Source organism: Poecile atricapillus, chromosome 8 (genome assembly GCF_030490865.1).
Source record: "Poecile atricapillus isolate bPoeAtr1 chromosome 8, bPoeAtr1.hap1, whole genome shotgun sequence".
NCBI lineage: Eukaryota > Metazoa > Chordata > Aves > Passeriformes > Paridae > Poecile > Poecile atricapillus.
The window spans coordinates 10,687,762-10,704,873 of NC_081256.1; the positions used below are offsets into that span (position 1 = coordinate 10,687,762).

A 17,112-nucleotide genomic window follows, 5' to 3' on the forward strand; every position below is an offset into this window, starting at 1 on the left:
GTCAAACACAGGAACAGGGCATCCTAGGAGAGTGGATGAGTTCCTGAGTAACCTTATCTCTCTGGAACTGCTTTGAACAGGGAGCTGTTCAACCTCCAGAAGTTCTTTACAAACTGTTATTCCATGAACATGTAAGAACGTGGCTTATTCAGCCTAACAAATCAGAGCCTGAATTTGTGTCCTCTTTGGGACAGCCCCAAACACAACCATAGCAGAAGATCCACCTAAGCCAAAGCCTTAAACCAAAGGCTACAGGTGATGAACTGGCCATTTAGGCAATACAATTCCTCTTCACACAAGGCTCTGTTTCTAACCTAACCCAGAAATGAACAAAAGAGGCTCCCAATCAGGCTTCTTTCAACTCTAAGTCAACTGTACAATCCCTGCTTATTATTTCAAGGCAATTTCACTTTGAGGCATATGCAAAGAGTTCAGCCAGAAGCAAGGAACCAAAAGGAACAATCTCATTCAATTTCCGAGCATAAGCTTCTACAGCTGCAAAAGGGAAAATTAGGCATAAAACGTGGACAAAGTAAAAAAAAGAAAAAAAGAAATGCAAAGTAAAATCTGTACATACAGGGCCAGCAGAAACTGTGTTGAGGCGCTGCTCTCCCGTCACCCCACTTCCCCAAATACAGCAGCTGCAGATGTATCCTTGTATCTGGTCAGAAAAGATCCCACAAGAAGAATATGGATTGTTTCCACTAGCAGTATAATAATGTGGCTTCAGATTCCTTTTTTCTTATCAGTGCCAAGAATCCAAAATAAGGAAGAGTTAGGACTCTGAAAGTTTTTAAGGCTATAAATATTACAGAGCTGTCTTGATTTTTTTGTTTGTTTACATATTACTCCAAAAACCCTACCCAAATCTGACAGGTCCAGGGGCAGCCAGCCAAGCACCTTTTCCCAGTTTGATCATGTCAAGTATCACCAAACCATGACACTTCTTGGGCTAAAGCACACAGAAAAAAATATTAGTTTCTACAGAGAAGTCCACCTACAGAGAATCCTGCTGGCATAAACATCAGCCTTCACAGGACAAGGGATTTGTGTGTATATAGTGCCAGATACCATAAGAGAAGTTATCCTCTTGATTACAATGTGGGGGTTGATTAGCCCCAAAACCTTTCCTTTCTTAGCACATCTAGAAGCTCAGGGAGGCTCACATTCCTCCTGCTTTACACCAGCCAAGAAGCCCAAGCTGCAGAATGGAACAGTGAGACCACCCAGACAACAGCATGGAAAAGAGACAAGGTCCCTCAGACTCACAGCGCTCACTGGGATGCTGTCACCCTTTCAGAAAGGAGCAACTCAAACACAGCTCCTCACACCACACCCAAAGAAGTGCCTGAATCCCACAGCTTTGCCCTTATCACCATGGAAAAGAAAAAGCACCCCAAAAAGCAAAACAAAACACACCAACCCAATCAAAAAGCATCCTGCCCCTTTTAGAAATATTATTGCTGGGCTTTTGTCACAGCACAACAATGTGCTCACTATATCAAACCAAGTAACAGCTATTGTAGCAGCTAATGGGTGACACTGTCCCCTGGACAGCTTTTCTGTACAACATGTGGCTTTCATTTAATGTCTCTTGTCAGGATTTCATTCCCTTTCTTTTATTTGACCTCCAGAAGATAATAAAATCATACAAAATCTAAAACTAACGAAACTTAGGTTTCTGGTATCCATTAACATTCACATCCACAAGGCTGTTGATTCAACAAAATACAAAATAAGCAAAGCCAGGCCAATTATAAGTTGTTTGGCCTGTATTTGTTAAGTTCTAACACAGTCTCTATAAACATATGTCTTCTGGTTGGTATTTCAGGAAGAAATCCTTAGAAGAATAATATTTTGATTAGTAACATGTGTGTTTTGAAAGACTAATACTGAACTCCAAGGGAGATTAAAATATGAGTAGAAGCTATGAGCTAAGTACACATATGTGCAAAGAGCTTTCATTCTCACTGACTGAAATGTCTAGTTACAAGTAATTTATTTTTATTATTAAAGTCCTAATAGCCTGTGCTATTGACTCTTTGTAAAATTAACTGATAGTTATGAAAACATCCTGTTTTTACAGAATCACGTTAGGACATAAAAAAAAAAAAAGAATTACCTAGTATATAACAGAAGTGATATCATTGTCTAGATTATCATGACACATTTCAAATGAACTTCCAAAGGATCCTAGTAATTTTAGGTAGTACCCAAATGTTGACCTCTTATCTTTTCAGTCTTTCAGTACTTCTCAATCAAGCAGGAAATAAAGATCAGCCAGATAGCATTTTTTAAGAAATCACAATTATTTACACTCACAAAGGTATTGATTTACTTCAGGGCATCAAGCTGTGGGCAACATGTAATTAGGTTTTTAAATAGATGTCCAACTTCCTAGATCACCCCCTCAGTCTTCTGCTAACAGCTGGCCATTCAACAGGGTTACGTTCCTAAGTAGTTCCAGTAGAAAAAGTGCAAATGCATAAGTAAATTATTTAAATTTTACAGAGTACACATTTACAGAGTACAGAGAACTTTAATCCAAAAGATTGTTTATAGTCATTTTTTAAGGAAGTCAACAGTCTGGCTGTCTATGCTGCCAAAGCTTTCATTAGAACATGTGATATCCAAGTGAAAATATGATGGTACATGCAGATTCCCTTTAAACACACCCCTTTTTCATACCAAGGGAAAATATTCTCAACTTTCTCTTACAATTCAGATGGCAATTTAAATGCAGAGATAGCAATTGTTCATTTCTGCTGAAATTCACTCCAATATATAATTAGCACTCTAATTAAAGTTAACAATCATTTATCACTTTCTGTGTAATGTTACAATTATTTCATGGTAACACAGAGTTGCAGCCAACAGAAGAGCTCTCACCTCAATGTCATTTATGCTTTTTCAAGCAGCTGAGCAAATTAGGAGCAGTTACAGCTAAATACCAAACACTGTCAGGCATAAGGGCAGACTTGGTTACAATTACTCACTCTCAGAATCAGTGCTTCACTCCTGATGTAGTTACACTAAATTCAACACGACTGCTCTTCACAAAAGATGAAGCTGGCAATTTACTGAGGAGCCTGCTGGGGCACTGCAGTGTCACTGGCACTCACACACACTCCAGGAATGGAAGCTACTGCATTTCCAGGGAGATACCTAGAGATGTCCTCCACCCAGCACAAATGTGTCTGCAGATCTCAGCTCTCTGCGAAGCAGCACCCTCTGTCTTTCAAATCTCTCCTATCACCATCTGATTTGGAAAAAACACAAGCTTAAAAGCCAGCCCCAAAAGTACCCTGATAGGAGGTACTACCCTCAGCAAGACATCCTGCTGAACCAGTGCTCACACGACTGCCAGCCAGGAGGAACAGGAGGGTGAAAGGTTAAGAGGTTCACCTCTGCCACACAAGAGCTTGGTTGGAAGGGACCTTGACACCCAGTGGACAGCACTTGCTTGGAGTCTCAAGAGACAAGGACACAATTCCTCTCAAGAAAGTAATGGAGAAGATGGATCTATCATCCTATTCCAAATATAAATTTATCTGGTGATCTGGGAAGATCAAATGGCACTACAATTATTACTTGACTTTGGAATGCTGAGGAATCTGGCATCTGCCTGTGACACAGGACTTCTGGAAGCTCTAATCTGATCCAGAAGAGCAAGCCACACAAGTGTGAGCCCATACTTTAAAGCCAAATATAACCCAAATTTCCAACTTGACCATGCAGACAGAAATCTGAAGATGTTACACTGCAGTCAAAAGAATTACAGCGTAATTCTGTATTTTTTAACCTGTTCAATCTACTTAAAGGAACAACTAGATTTAAATTTGGCTGTCACTGACATTGTCTATCCTAATGTAACAACAAATTTTGAAGCCCCAGATGGGTTAATATTTATGAGAAAGTCAAGAGAACATCAAACAGAGCAGGAAACAGCATTTCCTGCCAAACTGTCTAAAACCAGTCATACCGTTAGCACTGCACTTTGCTGGCTTTTATTCCTGTTATCTTACAGACAGACACAAAAAAGCTAAAAAATCTGCTAAGCTGAGCCCATGATAATAGCAACTAGTATGTATTATTCCTTAGTCATGGCTCAATTTTCGTTTCTTTTCACACCCTTATGACAGAAAAATGTATTTGTTAAATTGTACTTGTTAGCTAATGATAGCAGGATGTGTTTGGCACACTGGCTCTGGGGCATGTCTGGAGCTCTGACATGGGCAAAAAAACTCAGACAACTCTGTCACATTATCTTTTCTACCTCATAGATGTTAACAACAACCAGCTGCATTGCAAACTATGCAAGGTGGGTTTGGGACATGCTGCTGGGGTGAGGACAGACCCAGTCACAGACTGAGCAGCAGCCCCTCGTTGTGCACCACAGAGCTTCCACATCTCACTTCTCAAGCTCTAATTACAAGCCATTTGCAGACTCCTATTCTTGATCACATAAAATCTTCCCCCAAAATAAAGAAACTCAAATTTCTTATCTGAATCTCTGACAGATCCTTTAGGATTAGGAATGAGGATCCTCTGAAACACACACTGGGAAACACTGGTAGACAACAGAAACCCAGAAGCCTTGGGGCACAAAGACCAAGCAGAATAGCCCTTATACCTTATTCCAGCACATCTCAGTAGCCATCATCATGGAATTTAAGTGTAAAGTTCTCATTTTAAAACCCCCCAAAGCAGGCATGCCACATTATTCCAAGGAAAGTGATTTTAGCTCTATTTACTTGAGTCAATTTCAAAATACATATAAATCCACTGATATATTCACACATCACAAATTGGAATTGTCTTCTGCACTACACTGAAGAAGGAATCACTGCTTCCTTTCAGGAAACAGACATAGGAAGTTTGTCTTTCAAGAAAAGTCACTCAGTATTATTTAAATTATATTTTACCTGGTGAACAGTCATTCAAATAGCATCAGTACAAACCCATGGTTTCAATGCAGAACCTCTCACTAAAGCCAGAAGAGGGGCCTGTTACCAAAGCCAAAGGGTTTCCATTGCCAGTCTGGGGTTCAGAGGCATGGCTGGGCAGATAAACCCAGGGCAGCTGCACAGAGATATCCATTGGCAGGACTGGCAAGGCGCATTCCTGGAAGAAGTGGGTTTTAGTGTGGCATGGATGGCAGGCAAAGATAGGGTCCCTGACACAAGTGCCACACTGTTCCCTGCACAGAGAGGCATTAACAGAGGCTCCGAGACAAGTGGGAGAGGGACACAAAGCACAACGAGGATCCAGGACTGGAAGGGGTGAGGGCAGCAAAGCAGGGAGTGGGCAGATGTGAGAATGAAGAAATGAGAGAAAGATAATATTTAACTGCAACATACAGGCCACAGCTAGTGGTTTTGAAGGATTCTCATTGTAAGAAAAATTCTAGGAAAAAAAAAGGAGATAAACTTCATATTAAGACATGTAAAATATTGTGTCCCACTCTACTGCTGCTCATCCTTATTGCAACACAAGTAACTTGTAACATTCACGTGAAAGCTCTCTGCAAACAGTTTTCTTCTCACCTTTTCTGAGGAAAGAGTACATGGAAGGCAAAAAACATTTCATTGCCACCATCCCCAGGCAGCTGGAACTATTACTGCTACATAAACCCCCACAAAACTACTATTCCATCTTCTTCCATTTCCAAACTAATTGGAGTTAAACCACATGGATTTGGTGTGTCACATGAGCTCCATTTCTTTTCATGGAAACAACTGGGTATGCATTTGAAATATAAAAAGAAGCAGGAGGTTTCTGAAAGACATCCAAAGAAAAGTAATCACCTGTCTTGACTACAATTTTTTTTTTGTTTATATCAGGGATTTCCTAACATAACTGTTAAATCACAGGTTATTATTTGGCCAGCAAAGCCAAATTTCTGTTGATGGATCTTCTGAACTTCTGTTTTGTAGGTTCTCTTACAAAACCTCCAAATCAGTTTTCATTGATTCAGGGGAGGCTATGAGGATAAATTAATGCAGCACTAAAGAGACCAGTATAATTCAACTCTACTTAATGTTGTACGACTTCATTTCCATCAGTGTTTGCGATTTTAGCTGTTTAATGAAAGGGTGTCAGCAGAACAGAGGCACTGTGCAATCACAGAGCTCAAAGGAAAAAACAACTGTTACTCATGTAAAAGGCAACTGTTGCCTAAAGTGAGATGCAGCTTTGGAACAGGCAGATGCTTTTTAGTAACTTGCTTTCAGAGGAGAGCTGTGCATGGTATTTAATGTCTGCATTGCTTCTGTAATTGCTCTCTATCCACTGCTGCAAGTCCACCTGCTACCCATGAATTGAAGGGGAAAATGTGTGCCTATATACTGACAACAGAAACATGATGGCTCAGCACATATTTTACTATGCATTGCAAATATGTGAATAGAAAAGGTATTCACACACCACATGATATTCTAGAATAAATATCAAAGTCTGCTCATTACTGGTTTTAATACTTACTCATCACTCCCTTTCTCTCTGCACACAGAACCAGAGGTGTGACTCAGGATGTGTTTTCCCAAGGTCTCTCCCTGTCAACACACCATCATTCAGTATAGCAAAGTTTCATGTATTTTGTTCCATATAGCTGAAAAGTTTAAAGCTTAGTTAAACTTAGCTTAAGTTTAAAACTTAAAAGTTCTATTGCAAGGATGGCCAAATTTAGGCCCCTGAGCCACTTTCAAGACTTGAGACCACTTGAGGCTAAGTAACAAAAAAAAAAAAAAAAGGAGAAAAGAGAAGCCAGGGAAAAGGCTGTACACTTGTATCTTCAAAGAGAGACTGAGATTGCTACAAATACCACAAGTTATTTATGGCCTGTGAAATGCAACAGAGGCATTCCTAACAAAAGACATCAAGCCTGGCCCGTGCCATGGTACTTGCACAGCAGTGGAGAAAGCTCTTTCATGGGGCAGGCTCCAAAGATGACATTATCTAAACACAGTCCAATCAATAGCCCCCAGGCTGACTGCAGCCCACCACTTCCACTCAAAGACTCAACAGGCTCTGAATCCTTTCTCCTGCACCTACCCAGAGCATGGAAAGGAGTGCTGTGTTTGCTTCCAAAGGGGACAGAAGGGGGATGTGGAGGACTGGCATCCTGCCCTACCAGAAACAACATACATTTTGCACAGTATACACACTGGGTAGTGGCAGCCTTCCCTTCCTCTATTCTGTTGACTTTTTGGCTCAGACTCCCCCCAGGGCTGCCAGAGCTGGACTGAGAGGGAAAGAAGGCAGGAAGCAGAGAGTGGGGAAGGAGGAAGATGCAATAAGCACCTCACAGCAGAAGAAAAAGATGGAAAAAGTAGTTTAAGGCTTCATTACACACGAGTGTGGCCAGAGGGTAGCACAGCAGTTTTCCCCCTCCCTTTCCTCATGCCCCTCTGCCATGCACTTGTTCTGTCCCAGAGCCTGCCAAAAGCTCAGACCACAGGAGAATCTTCTCACACTTTAAAAATACATTTTCTTCAAACCATGTCAACCTCTGCCCCTAAACCACAAAAAAACCCCAATCCAGAATAAAGATCACTGAGGAATTTGTATCAAAAGATAGGCACATTAACCCTTAAGTGAAATGTTCCAGGCAGCTTTTGGATAAAAGATCCTTCTAGGATCTGCAGAGCCACTGTGCTCCCCATGCAGGGAACTTTTAACTCAGCCCTAGAAAAGCAGAGCCATGTGTTACCAGACACTTCAGAGTCCAGAATTGCATTCTTGCCTATAAATTAGAATTACATTCCTCAAAATTATCAACCTAAACATGGTTACCGAAGCAGGTACATCTAGCATGGACAAGCAATACATTTAGACAATGACAATTTAAAAATTAAAATCCAAAGATAATAGATTTTCCTTTTGCCATTCTAGGCATTCCTAGTCACTCTACTTTCAGAGAGAATATTTCTTTATTACTCTTGATAAACAGTAACACATAAAAAAATGAAACCTTTTTTCCCCTCTACCATATCCAATTCAATTGCATTCATTAAATTTCATTATATCTACATCATTTAATTTAGGTCAACATGTCAAAGTAACCTAGGATGATGTTTTTTTTAAGTCAGCCAGCATTATTCTCCTACCTGAACAGCCCTTTTCAGACTCAGTGACAGAATTGCCCTCCACTTCCTCCACACTCCATGAAGGAAAAAGCAGGGAACTGCACTGCAATTTAAAAATCACTGCAGTGCTGACAGCATACTAAACTTCTGTACAAAGAGTATTATACAACTGCACAACAGCAATAGGAGAAGAAAGTCTAGCAGTAAGTTAATTGTTATTTATTAATATGTGCATTCGTAATTTAAAATGTAAAACAGTGTATATTTCAACTTTTGAGGCTTCCTTTTTTTTTTCTTTGAGTCTGCAGAGATAAAACCTTGTTTCACAGAGGCAGCAGAAGGCTCTCGTTGTAGGGAGGTATCCATCTCCATTTCCCATATTTTCCTGGGATCCCAGTGACAGTAGCCACAGTTCACACTGCTGTCTGCACAGTATGAACCCACACAGGTCACAAACATATCCATATTTCCTTATCTGATGTGCTTTTACTTTTTCATCTCAAAACATTACACTGTGTTCCCAAACATGCAGTATTTGGCTTCCAGCTGAAAAGTAACTTTACAGTACCCAAGTAAAGAGGCTGGATGCTGATCCCCAGAATAAAGCTGGGAAGGAGAGGCTGGGCAGCACCACCCACCCCCAGTGTTCCAAGGGAACTCCTCCTGTGTAAAATTTAAGAACAAAAACGCAACAATGACCTCTTCCTGTCTGTATCATGAAGAAAAACTAGTACCACAAATGACAAGTAATCTAAAAAAAGACATATTTAAGCAATGTATTTATGTTGTGATTATCCATCACTGACATGAAGGAGAAAAAATAACGGACTACTGCCTTGAGCACCCAAACTGAAAGATGGAGGAGGGGTAGGGAGACCTGGGAAATTAAAAAAAAAAAAAAAAAAAAAAAAAAAAAAAAAAAAAAATTAAAAAAAAGCCTTCCCAACTCTGGAAGGCTTTGGTGACACACATCACCATTCAACACTAATGCAGCTCAGTACCCTCCTATTACACTGCTACATGGAGTCTGTGCTCTGTCCAGAAAGGGACAAATTGAACAGAAGTAATTTACACTAAACAAGAATGCAAAGGACAGGCAGCCTTCAGTTTTCTTACATTTTACAAGAGGGGGGAAAAATTTGCCCATGTCAGAGATGAGAGGAGTAGGGGGGACTATGGAGCCAGGCAAATTATTCATCCATATGGGGCAGGACAGCCTGTGAGGGGGATAAACTTGGAGGCAATCATTCTACAGCTTTTACTGTAGATTTATTGCATGAACTTGTGCAGTTAGCTCCTGGTGTTTTGTTTTTCTTATCAACAAAAACAGGGATAAAGTCAGCTTTTGCTAAAATAAAAATTTACAGTTGTTATAAAACAGACACCAAGTATAATTTAGATTCAGAAAATTATTGTTGAATTCTGTGAAATGCAGGGAATCCTAAACTGGAAACATTACACACATAACAAGTAAGTCTTTGTGTAATAATCACATTTGTGTCACTACTACATAGGCTTTTGACCTTATGCTAGTAAAGTTGCAAACATGTTTTGTCTTCTGGAAGTGACATATGCAGAACTGCCTGCTATAAACCACAACAATACTAAACTGTCTCTCTGTGTATCCATCCTCCTCCAAAGCCAACATAAGGCTTAATTTTCCAGCTTTTCTTTGCTACTGATGTTCATTCTCTCCCTCTCAAGACCCCTTATTTAACCTTGCAGGCAAAAGGAAAAAAAGTTAATGCAGCTTCTATAAACTGAGAGCAATTTGAGTTACTCAAACTAACTCACTTTCCATGAATTTAAAAGAAAGCGTTAGTCAAGTGACAGATGTGAGACTACAGTAAAAACCCTGCATTAAATCCAAGTGCCTGGGTCTCCCCACCTCCTAAATGGCTGCCCAGGGGTGCACATTAATGGCTTGTCTGCACGAGTTATTCACCAACCTGACGAAGCTTTCTTGCAGCTCTCTTAGCTTCTTTCCTGCGTTTTATCGTCTTCTTCAGCCTCTCCTTCCCCACAAAGTCTTTTCTTTTTTCCCCCATTTTCTCCAATACTTTTCTTCTTTCTAAACCATTTTCTTCCTTTCTCTGTCTCCACTCTCTCTGAGGCTCTATTTCCTTATCTCCTTTTCCTCATTTCTGCATCAATTTCATCGCCAGTGCCAGATGAAGTTCCTAGAATTGCTCAGAAGTAGACTTTGCCCCTTTTGTCTGCCTGCAGAGGAGGGAGCCTTGCAGCTGGAGAATGTGCAAGTAGTGCATTCTTGCCTGTACCCTTTGCTTGATTTGCCCTTACATCTGGGCTCCAGCAGCCAGCTGAAAGCAATCAGATCCTGGCCAGGGCCAGACCAAGTGTTCTTGGGATAACCCAGCTGAAAAACATCTACAGAATTACTCTTTGGACACTTCAACAAAAAATTGCTAATAAAGGAGACTACTTGCAAATAACGTGAGTCTTGTGCTTGAGCAAGTAAGGGATTTCATACAGGCTATCAATGATAGGCAAGTTTTTGAGTGTAGCCTCATGAACAAGGTTCACAGGTAAATTAAAAATATAAAGAAGTTATTTAATATTTCAACATTGCACAAGGTTGTTAACATTCTAAATATGACTGTCAAATTCTCTGCCCTGAGCAAACCCTAACTCATCTCAGATGCCATAACAGAACTACCAGCTCCAGACCTGCATGTGACACTCCCTCACCCCAGTGTCATGAACAAACTCTCAACCACTAGAACAGGATGAGGCTTTCTCTGTATGCACATGCTTTTAAGAATACTGCACCAAGTTTGTTCATTTGGGTTTTTTTTCACAGGGAAATAGACAAAAAATCTAGTGGCTGGTGTGTGAAGACAGTGCATGCGCAACTATGTACAAGCACACAGAGTCTGTTTTGGGTACAACACCACCAGAGACTCACCTTTATAAATGCATTACTTGGGTTCACCCTGGACTAACAGTAGACATCAGAACATCCTCAGGAGAAAAGAGTCTCACAGTCCAGTTTCTGTCCTTGAAGTAGCTCAGGTAACACTGTACCTTCTGACCAGATGAGGTTTGCAGTGTTATTTTATTCACAACATGGAAGTACAACCACATAACGAGAACAGGCCATAGAGAGTAGGCACAGTCAAAGCTCTGGTATCACTGTCCAGGTACCAAGGCAGTGGGTGCTCCCTGAGAGGCTGGAAACCACACACAGCACTCTTCTTGAGAGACTCCAACACACCACTGGAGTCACAAACCAGCTCATTACCCACACAAAACAAGAAATATACAACCACAATATAAACAGAGGTATTTGTAAAGTACATACCACATAAAAGACACATGGGAAACTAAGGGGATCTATTCTTTCAGGGAGGAATTCAGGGAATTTCAGGGAGGAATTATGGTGGCCCCAGGTAAGGTAGAAAGGAGAGGAACCCATATTGCACAGAACAGAGAGCCAGGTAATCAGCTTTCCACGTGAGAGATCCCAGTACTCAGGGACTGGGCATCACGACTCTCTGTGCTTGGCTGCAGTGGGATGGAAAGAAACCTCTGCCAAAAAAAAGACACATGGAACAAGAGCCCAAGTCCAGACTGCTATTAACTTGTTTAATGATGGAAGAGAGATGAGGAGCAAGACCGGCCACAGCTCTTTTATAAAAGCAATGTCACAACACTTTATGTAAAGGATGAGGACTGCAGCCAGCAGTACTTAGCCAAATTAATTGGGATCTGGAAATAATAGTATAACACAAAGTTCAGGACTAGCTAAGCAGTTAGCAAGCTGATTTCTAGGAGCACTGACTGGCCCAACCCCATTTTTAAAAGCCTCCAGTAACTGTGTCTGCAGTGACAGACACAAATGAAGCAACAGACATATTAATTTCCCTTTCTTGTGCACAGCTATTCATGGGCACACAGCTATTCTGGGCAGAGGCAGCTAGTGTTCACAAAGCAACTTTCAAACAAGTGTTTGCTATTGGAAGAGACAAAGAATTTCACATCAAAGTTTCAAAATACAATAAATTATTTACCTTCTAGATGATGCTGATCTATTTCACCAGCTAGTTTGGTGAATTGCCATTACTACTTGAAAGCTTAAGGAGGCAATGGAAACAACCTGAAGTCCAGCCATACACCATCAACACCTGATAGCACCACTCCTCCTACCTGCTGAAGAGTTGGGTAATTAATGTAGAATGTGTTACTTCTGCCAAAACACTGCAGCTACTACCCACTACCAGCAAGATATACACATATATTCCACCTTCAACCTCTTTTTCCACTTTTTATCTGTCAGGGAACTGCAGAAGTTCCTCTCTTGTACAACACCAAATGACAAACATCCTTACTTTTGCCAACTCATTTTTCCTGATTATAATGGCACCTTTTTTCTTACAAACAGATTTGTGTGCTGAACACTAGCAATAATTAAATGAATAAATGAGAAAAAGTAAAGGTGAAGGACACAAAAGAAGCACTCTATATGAAGACAGTAAAGAGCAACAAGACACAACACTTTAAGATAGTTTAGACATTTGATCCCTATGCTCCTACTGAACTGAGGGGTTGCACCTAGAGCAGGTGCAGTCCAAACTTTACCAGCAGAAATCCAGCTGCAACTCAATACAGGACATGCACAAAAGCAGTACCAGCAGGCTTAATTCTTTGCTCTTTACATATAATTCTTTACACATTACACGTTTGTGCTTTCCCTCCTTTGTGGCTGCCAGTTATTTGCAGACTCTTGACAGCAGCTGAGCCAACTTTCAGGACACTTCAATACAAGCCAGATTTAGTATAACTGGAATATAAGGTGCTGATACATCCAGAGCAAGATGTGATGAGAACCAACAGATCTCATTGAATACACACCATTTTCCACTTCTGTGAGAATCTTCACTTCTGGTACAAAATGTCAACTGAAATTCAGCCAGAAATTTCAGGTTCTGTGGGACTTTCTTACAAAAGCAAGACAACAACTTTACTGCAACAGCTGAGCCATCTCTGCATCCCTGAGTGCAAGGCACAGAGGCTAGAGGGAACCCTAGCACACCTCAGCAGACCTGCCACCCTGGCATTCTGTGTTACAGATCCAGAGGCAGCAATCATTGCCCAGGACAGAACAACACAGCTCCACCTGGCAGCCCCAGACCTGCAACCCTGCTACATCTGCCAAGAGATCTGCCTGTTAGCCAAGACACCATGGTTAATTCTGCCCAATCTAGCTGATGTAGGCAGAAAAGATTTAACCCCGAAGGGAGCAGCTTTGTTCTCCATCACGAGACCTCAGCACAAGGCATTTTATAAAACTTTGCCTTTCAGAGGCAACATTACTGACAACCGAAAAAAGTATGGTAAAAAGATGGTAACTTCATTAAATTCCCCAGAGCCATACATATTCAACACAGCAAGCAACTCAGACTTCAGAACCATTGCGCCTGCTGGCGAATAAAACACATCTGGAAGTCCCTAAGTGATCCCACTGAGCGATATAACTGAAACCAGAATTTGGTCTGGCATCTTCAAATCTTAACTTCAGTATCTTTCAAAGACCATCTTTTCGGATCTGACTGTATTTGCCTCAGATATTGCATCAAAAGCCCTGATGAAATCCAGCGCCAGTGTATTTCATCAGTCAACAGGAAGTCTTACAGAAGACCCACAGAAGTGGCAGATGATTTTTGTCACCCTACAACTGAAGTTTTGATGTTTCAAAGACAGATTGAATAAAATACAATGTGAATACACGAGGAGTAATTAAATCTTATATTAAGATAGCAGCATAAGATTTGTTAGCAACACAATAAAAACACCACTCTCCTCTAAGGAAACAGACCATCATTTCAGATTTGCTTCATCAATTTCATTCTGTTTTGTTTCTCCATTCTTGCAGCAAAGACACAGCAGAGTAAAATATATAGCTAACAGAACTTCATTTATAACACTCCAAGATGCTATGAGACAATATAAGAGTTTAGCTGGTACCTGAACTGAAACACACCCTCTTGGGGGACAGGTACTTGGTAGGGTCAGAGCCCAAACCAACCATGATGGTTCCTTAAGGGTTTCCACTCAAACTCCGTCAGTGTAGTGCATGCTGTTTGATAATGACCCAAATTCTGATCTGTGTACCCAGCAGGCAGGACCAGGTAAATCTGTTGGTGGTGCAGCTGTAGAGATGCTTCAGGATTTGACAAGAGCTGATAGGGTGTACAACATTTGTGGAAAGTCAGGAGAGACATGTAACTTCTTCTAAGCTTTCAAAAGTCAGGAGTTTGGGAATGCTTTATGAAGACCTCCAAAGCTGACTGTAAAAGCACTCCAAATCTAGTGATGTAAAGAAAACAACTCCTATTTGGTGTACAGGTAACTAGGAACTGTGAACTGGCTGTTGTCTAAGAACAGCTTTAGCACAGGTGTCCATTTGTACTAGGCAAGACCCCTCAAAAGATATAAAATGCCCACTAACTTTATAGGAATGCAGTTGCAGAATTGCTTTGTTTTGTGCAGGGAGAATGTATTACATTCTCTGTGGGCACTGCTGTGGGGTAAACTTTGATGAGTGATGACCTTTCACTTACAACTTTCCCTCTACTTCATGAGCTGTGTTATCTGAAAAACTAGAAAATGAAAATATTTATCTGAATTAAATGATTCACATGAATGATATGCTTAATCATCCAAAGAGTCATATAAGTCTCATACCACATAGCTTTGAGTCCAAAGGAATCTTAACATCCAAATGGCTAATAAACGAATCATAAATGCTTAGAGATTTGAAAGCGCCAGTGGATATTTCACTGTGAACCCTTAACAATTTGCTACCTATGCCTATCAGCTACAGACTTAGGTACAACTATGTAACGGAGGAGAAAACTCCACTGATGGAGAGGCACGGGCCCTGAAGCCTCACGCAGTGCATTTTAAAAGCGAATGCAAGTAGGAAGAACAGGGTCTGTGTTTCTGTGGCATTTTAGGCTTCTTGCGCGGGGTTTCCAGTGGAAGCGCTCCCGCCCCTCGGTAGCGATGGAGACACCCGGGCCGTGCAGGACCGATCCTCACCTGTCACAGCCCGGGGAGCCCCGAGCGCCCGTCCCGGCCCCGAGCGCCCGTCCCGCACCGCCCGAGCGCTCCCCGCCTTTCGCTTCGCCCGCCACCGCGAAGCTCAGCCAAAGGGAAAGAAAGCCGGCGAAAGCGAAGGGAGGATGGCGAAGCGAAGGGAGGGCTGTCAGCGAGGGCTGTCAGCCCGTAGCACGGGGAGGCGCGGAGCGGCCACGGCCGAGCGGCTCGGGCGGGCCAGCGCTGCCCGCGGGCTGCTCCGCTCGGGCCCGGGCGGGCCGGGGCTCCCGGCGCTCCCTCCGCGGGAACCGAGCGCGCTTCGCACCTGGGCCGGTGCCCGGAGCCCGCGGCCCCGCCGGGCTCCCCCGCCGCACTCACCCGCAGCTGCAGCCGCCCGCCGGCGGCCGCGGCGGCCGCGCTGTGCCGCAGCTCCGCCGCCTGCCCCGGCCGCAGGAGGCTCCGCGTGAAGCGCCGCGTCCGCTCGCCGGCCATGGGCGCCGGCAGCCCCGCGCTCCGGCCGCCGCTCCCCGCCCGGGCCGCGGCGCCGTCAGGAAGCGGAACTGGGGGTTTCCCTCCCGCTCCCCCCGCGCGGGGGAGGTGTGCGGGGCGGGGGCCGCCCGCAGCCGCCGGGCCCGCAGACCCTCCCCGGGCCAGCGTCGCGCCCCCGCCGCCCGCGCTGGCCATGTGCGCGCCGGGCCGAGAGGCGCCGCGGACACGGCCCCCGCCCGCCCCGGCGGCTGCCAGAGCCCGACACCGAGGGGAATACGGGGGGCCCGGGGGCTCCGGGAGGGAGCCCCAGCCCGGCCGCCGCAGCCACACCGCTTTCCGTGCGTGTGGTCAGCAAAGGATGCTCTCCCGGCAAGGCTGCGGCTGGGTTCGGCGCAGGAAGCTTCTCTTGGCTTAAACCAGTTAATACAAGCTACTATTATATACCAAGCAACTGGTTGATACCAAGAGTAGCTTGCAAGCTACTCTTGGTATTAACCACTTGCTAAGGTGTGAATCCCGGTTCATGAGATAAAACTGAAGTGGTCTCCAGGTTTCACGAGAAATCAACCCTCTGGTCGTCACCACCATCCACTGAGCTCTTAGAAAGCATCCTCCCAGCAGCACGGGGACCCTGCACAGATCAAGGCTGTATGTCTCCCAATCCTTTTGCCAGCTGGAACGGCATCCCTCTCTCTTCACCGTGGAACACTCAGCCGAACCACAATTAAGTTTAGCCATTTAAACCCACAGAAGTTACACAATAGTCGCAGCTGTCCCAGCCCCCAGCAGAGCGACCATGCCTTCTGTCAGTAGGAATACAGCTCCATGCCTTAACACTAAAGCTGCAATGTGGAGAATAAAAGATTGCTGTGAGAGCTGTCTCTTAATTTCTTTGCACAATAATATTATATTTTCAGTAATGCAGAGTTTTCCTTCTTCAGTTAAACTGGGAGGCGTGGGAAAGGAGGTAACCATGAGAGATAACACATCTGAGAGCACTGCAATCCCTGTAAGAAAAGATTGAAATAAAACCCGAGGAACTTCAGGTGTAATCCCTGAAGGGCAACACTGCTGTACACGTGTGAGGGCAACAGCTCAAGCTGCAAAGGTGCTAAAACACAAAACCCAACAGAGTCAGTTAACATTTAGTTAGACATTGTATTAGGGAATTAAATATTGCAAGAACTCCTGGATTAGGTCCTCCCCAAGAAGCACCGTGTGTGTTTTGAGATAGTTTGCTGTAAGAGACGACAGGTTGCACTGTGGTACGAATTCACTGCAGCCTCCTCGTGGCTCCAAGTTCTCTCCTTCAAGCTTACTGAAGATACCAAAGGCAACAATGATAACAGTTTAGGTATTGCTCTGCAAAGGTTATGTTTCCCCATAAACTGATTTATCTGAAGTGTGTCCAGAATTGGCTTAGAACAATTAAGTATTCTAGTCTAGCCATTTCTACCAGGCAACAGGTGCTACATTG

General features: G+C 43.2%; 1 protein-coding gene across 1 annotated transcript in view; it reads right to left on the reverse strand.

The window, feature by feature from the left end:
* The window catches only part of DOCK10 (dedicator of cytokinesis 10), a 144,992-nt gene extending 129,354 nt beyond the window's left edge, over positions 1-15,638 (reverse strand). Inside the window, exon 1 of the mRNA XM_058844292.1 lies at positions 15,525-15,638. Within this exon, the coding sequence (XP_058700275.1) occupies positions 15,525-15,638 (114 nt within the window). The remainder of the gene's footprint in view (positions 1-15,524) is intronic.
* Positions 15,639-17,112: the final 1,474 nt, after the last annotated feature.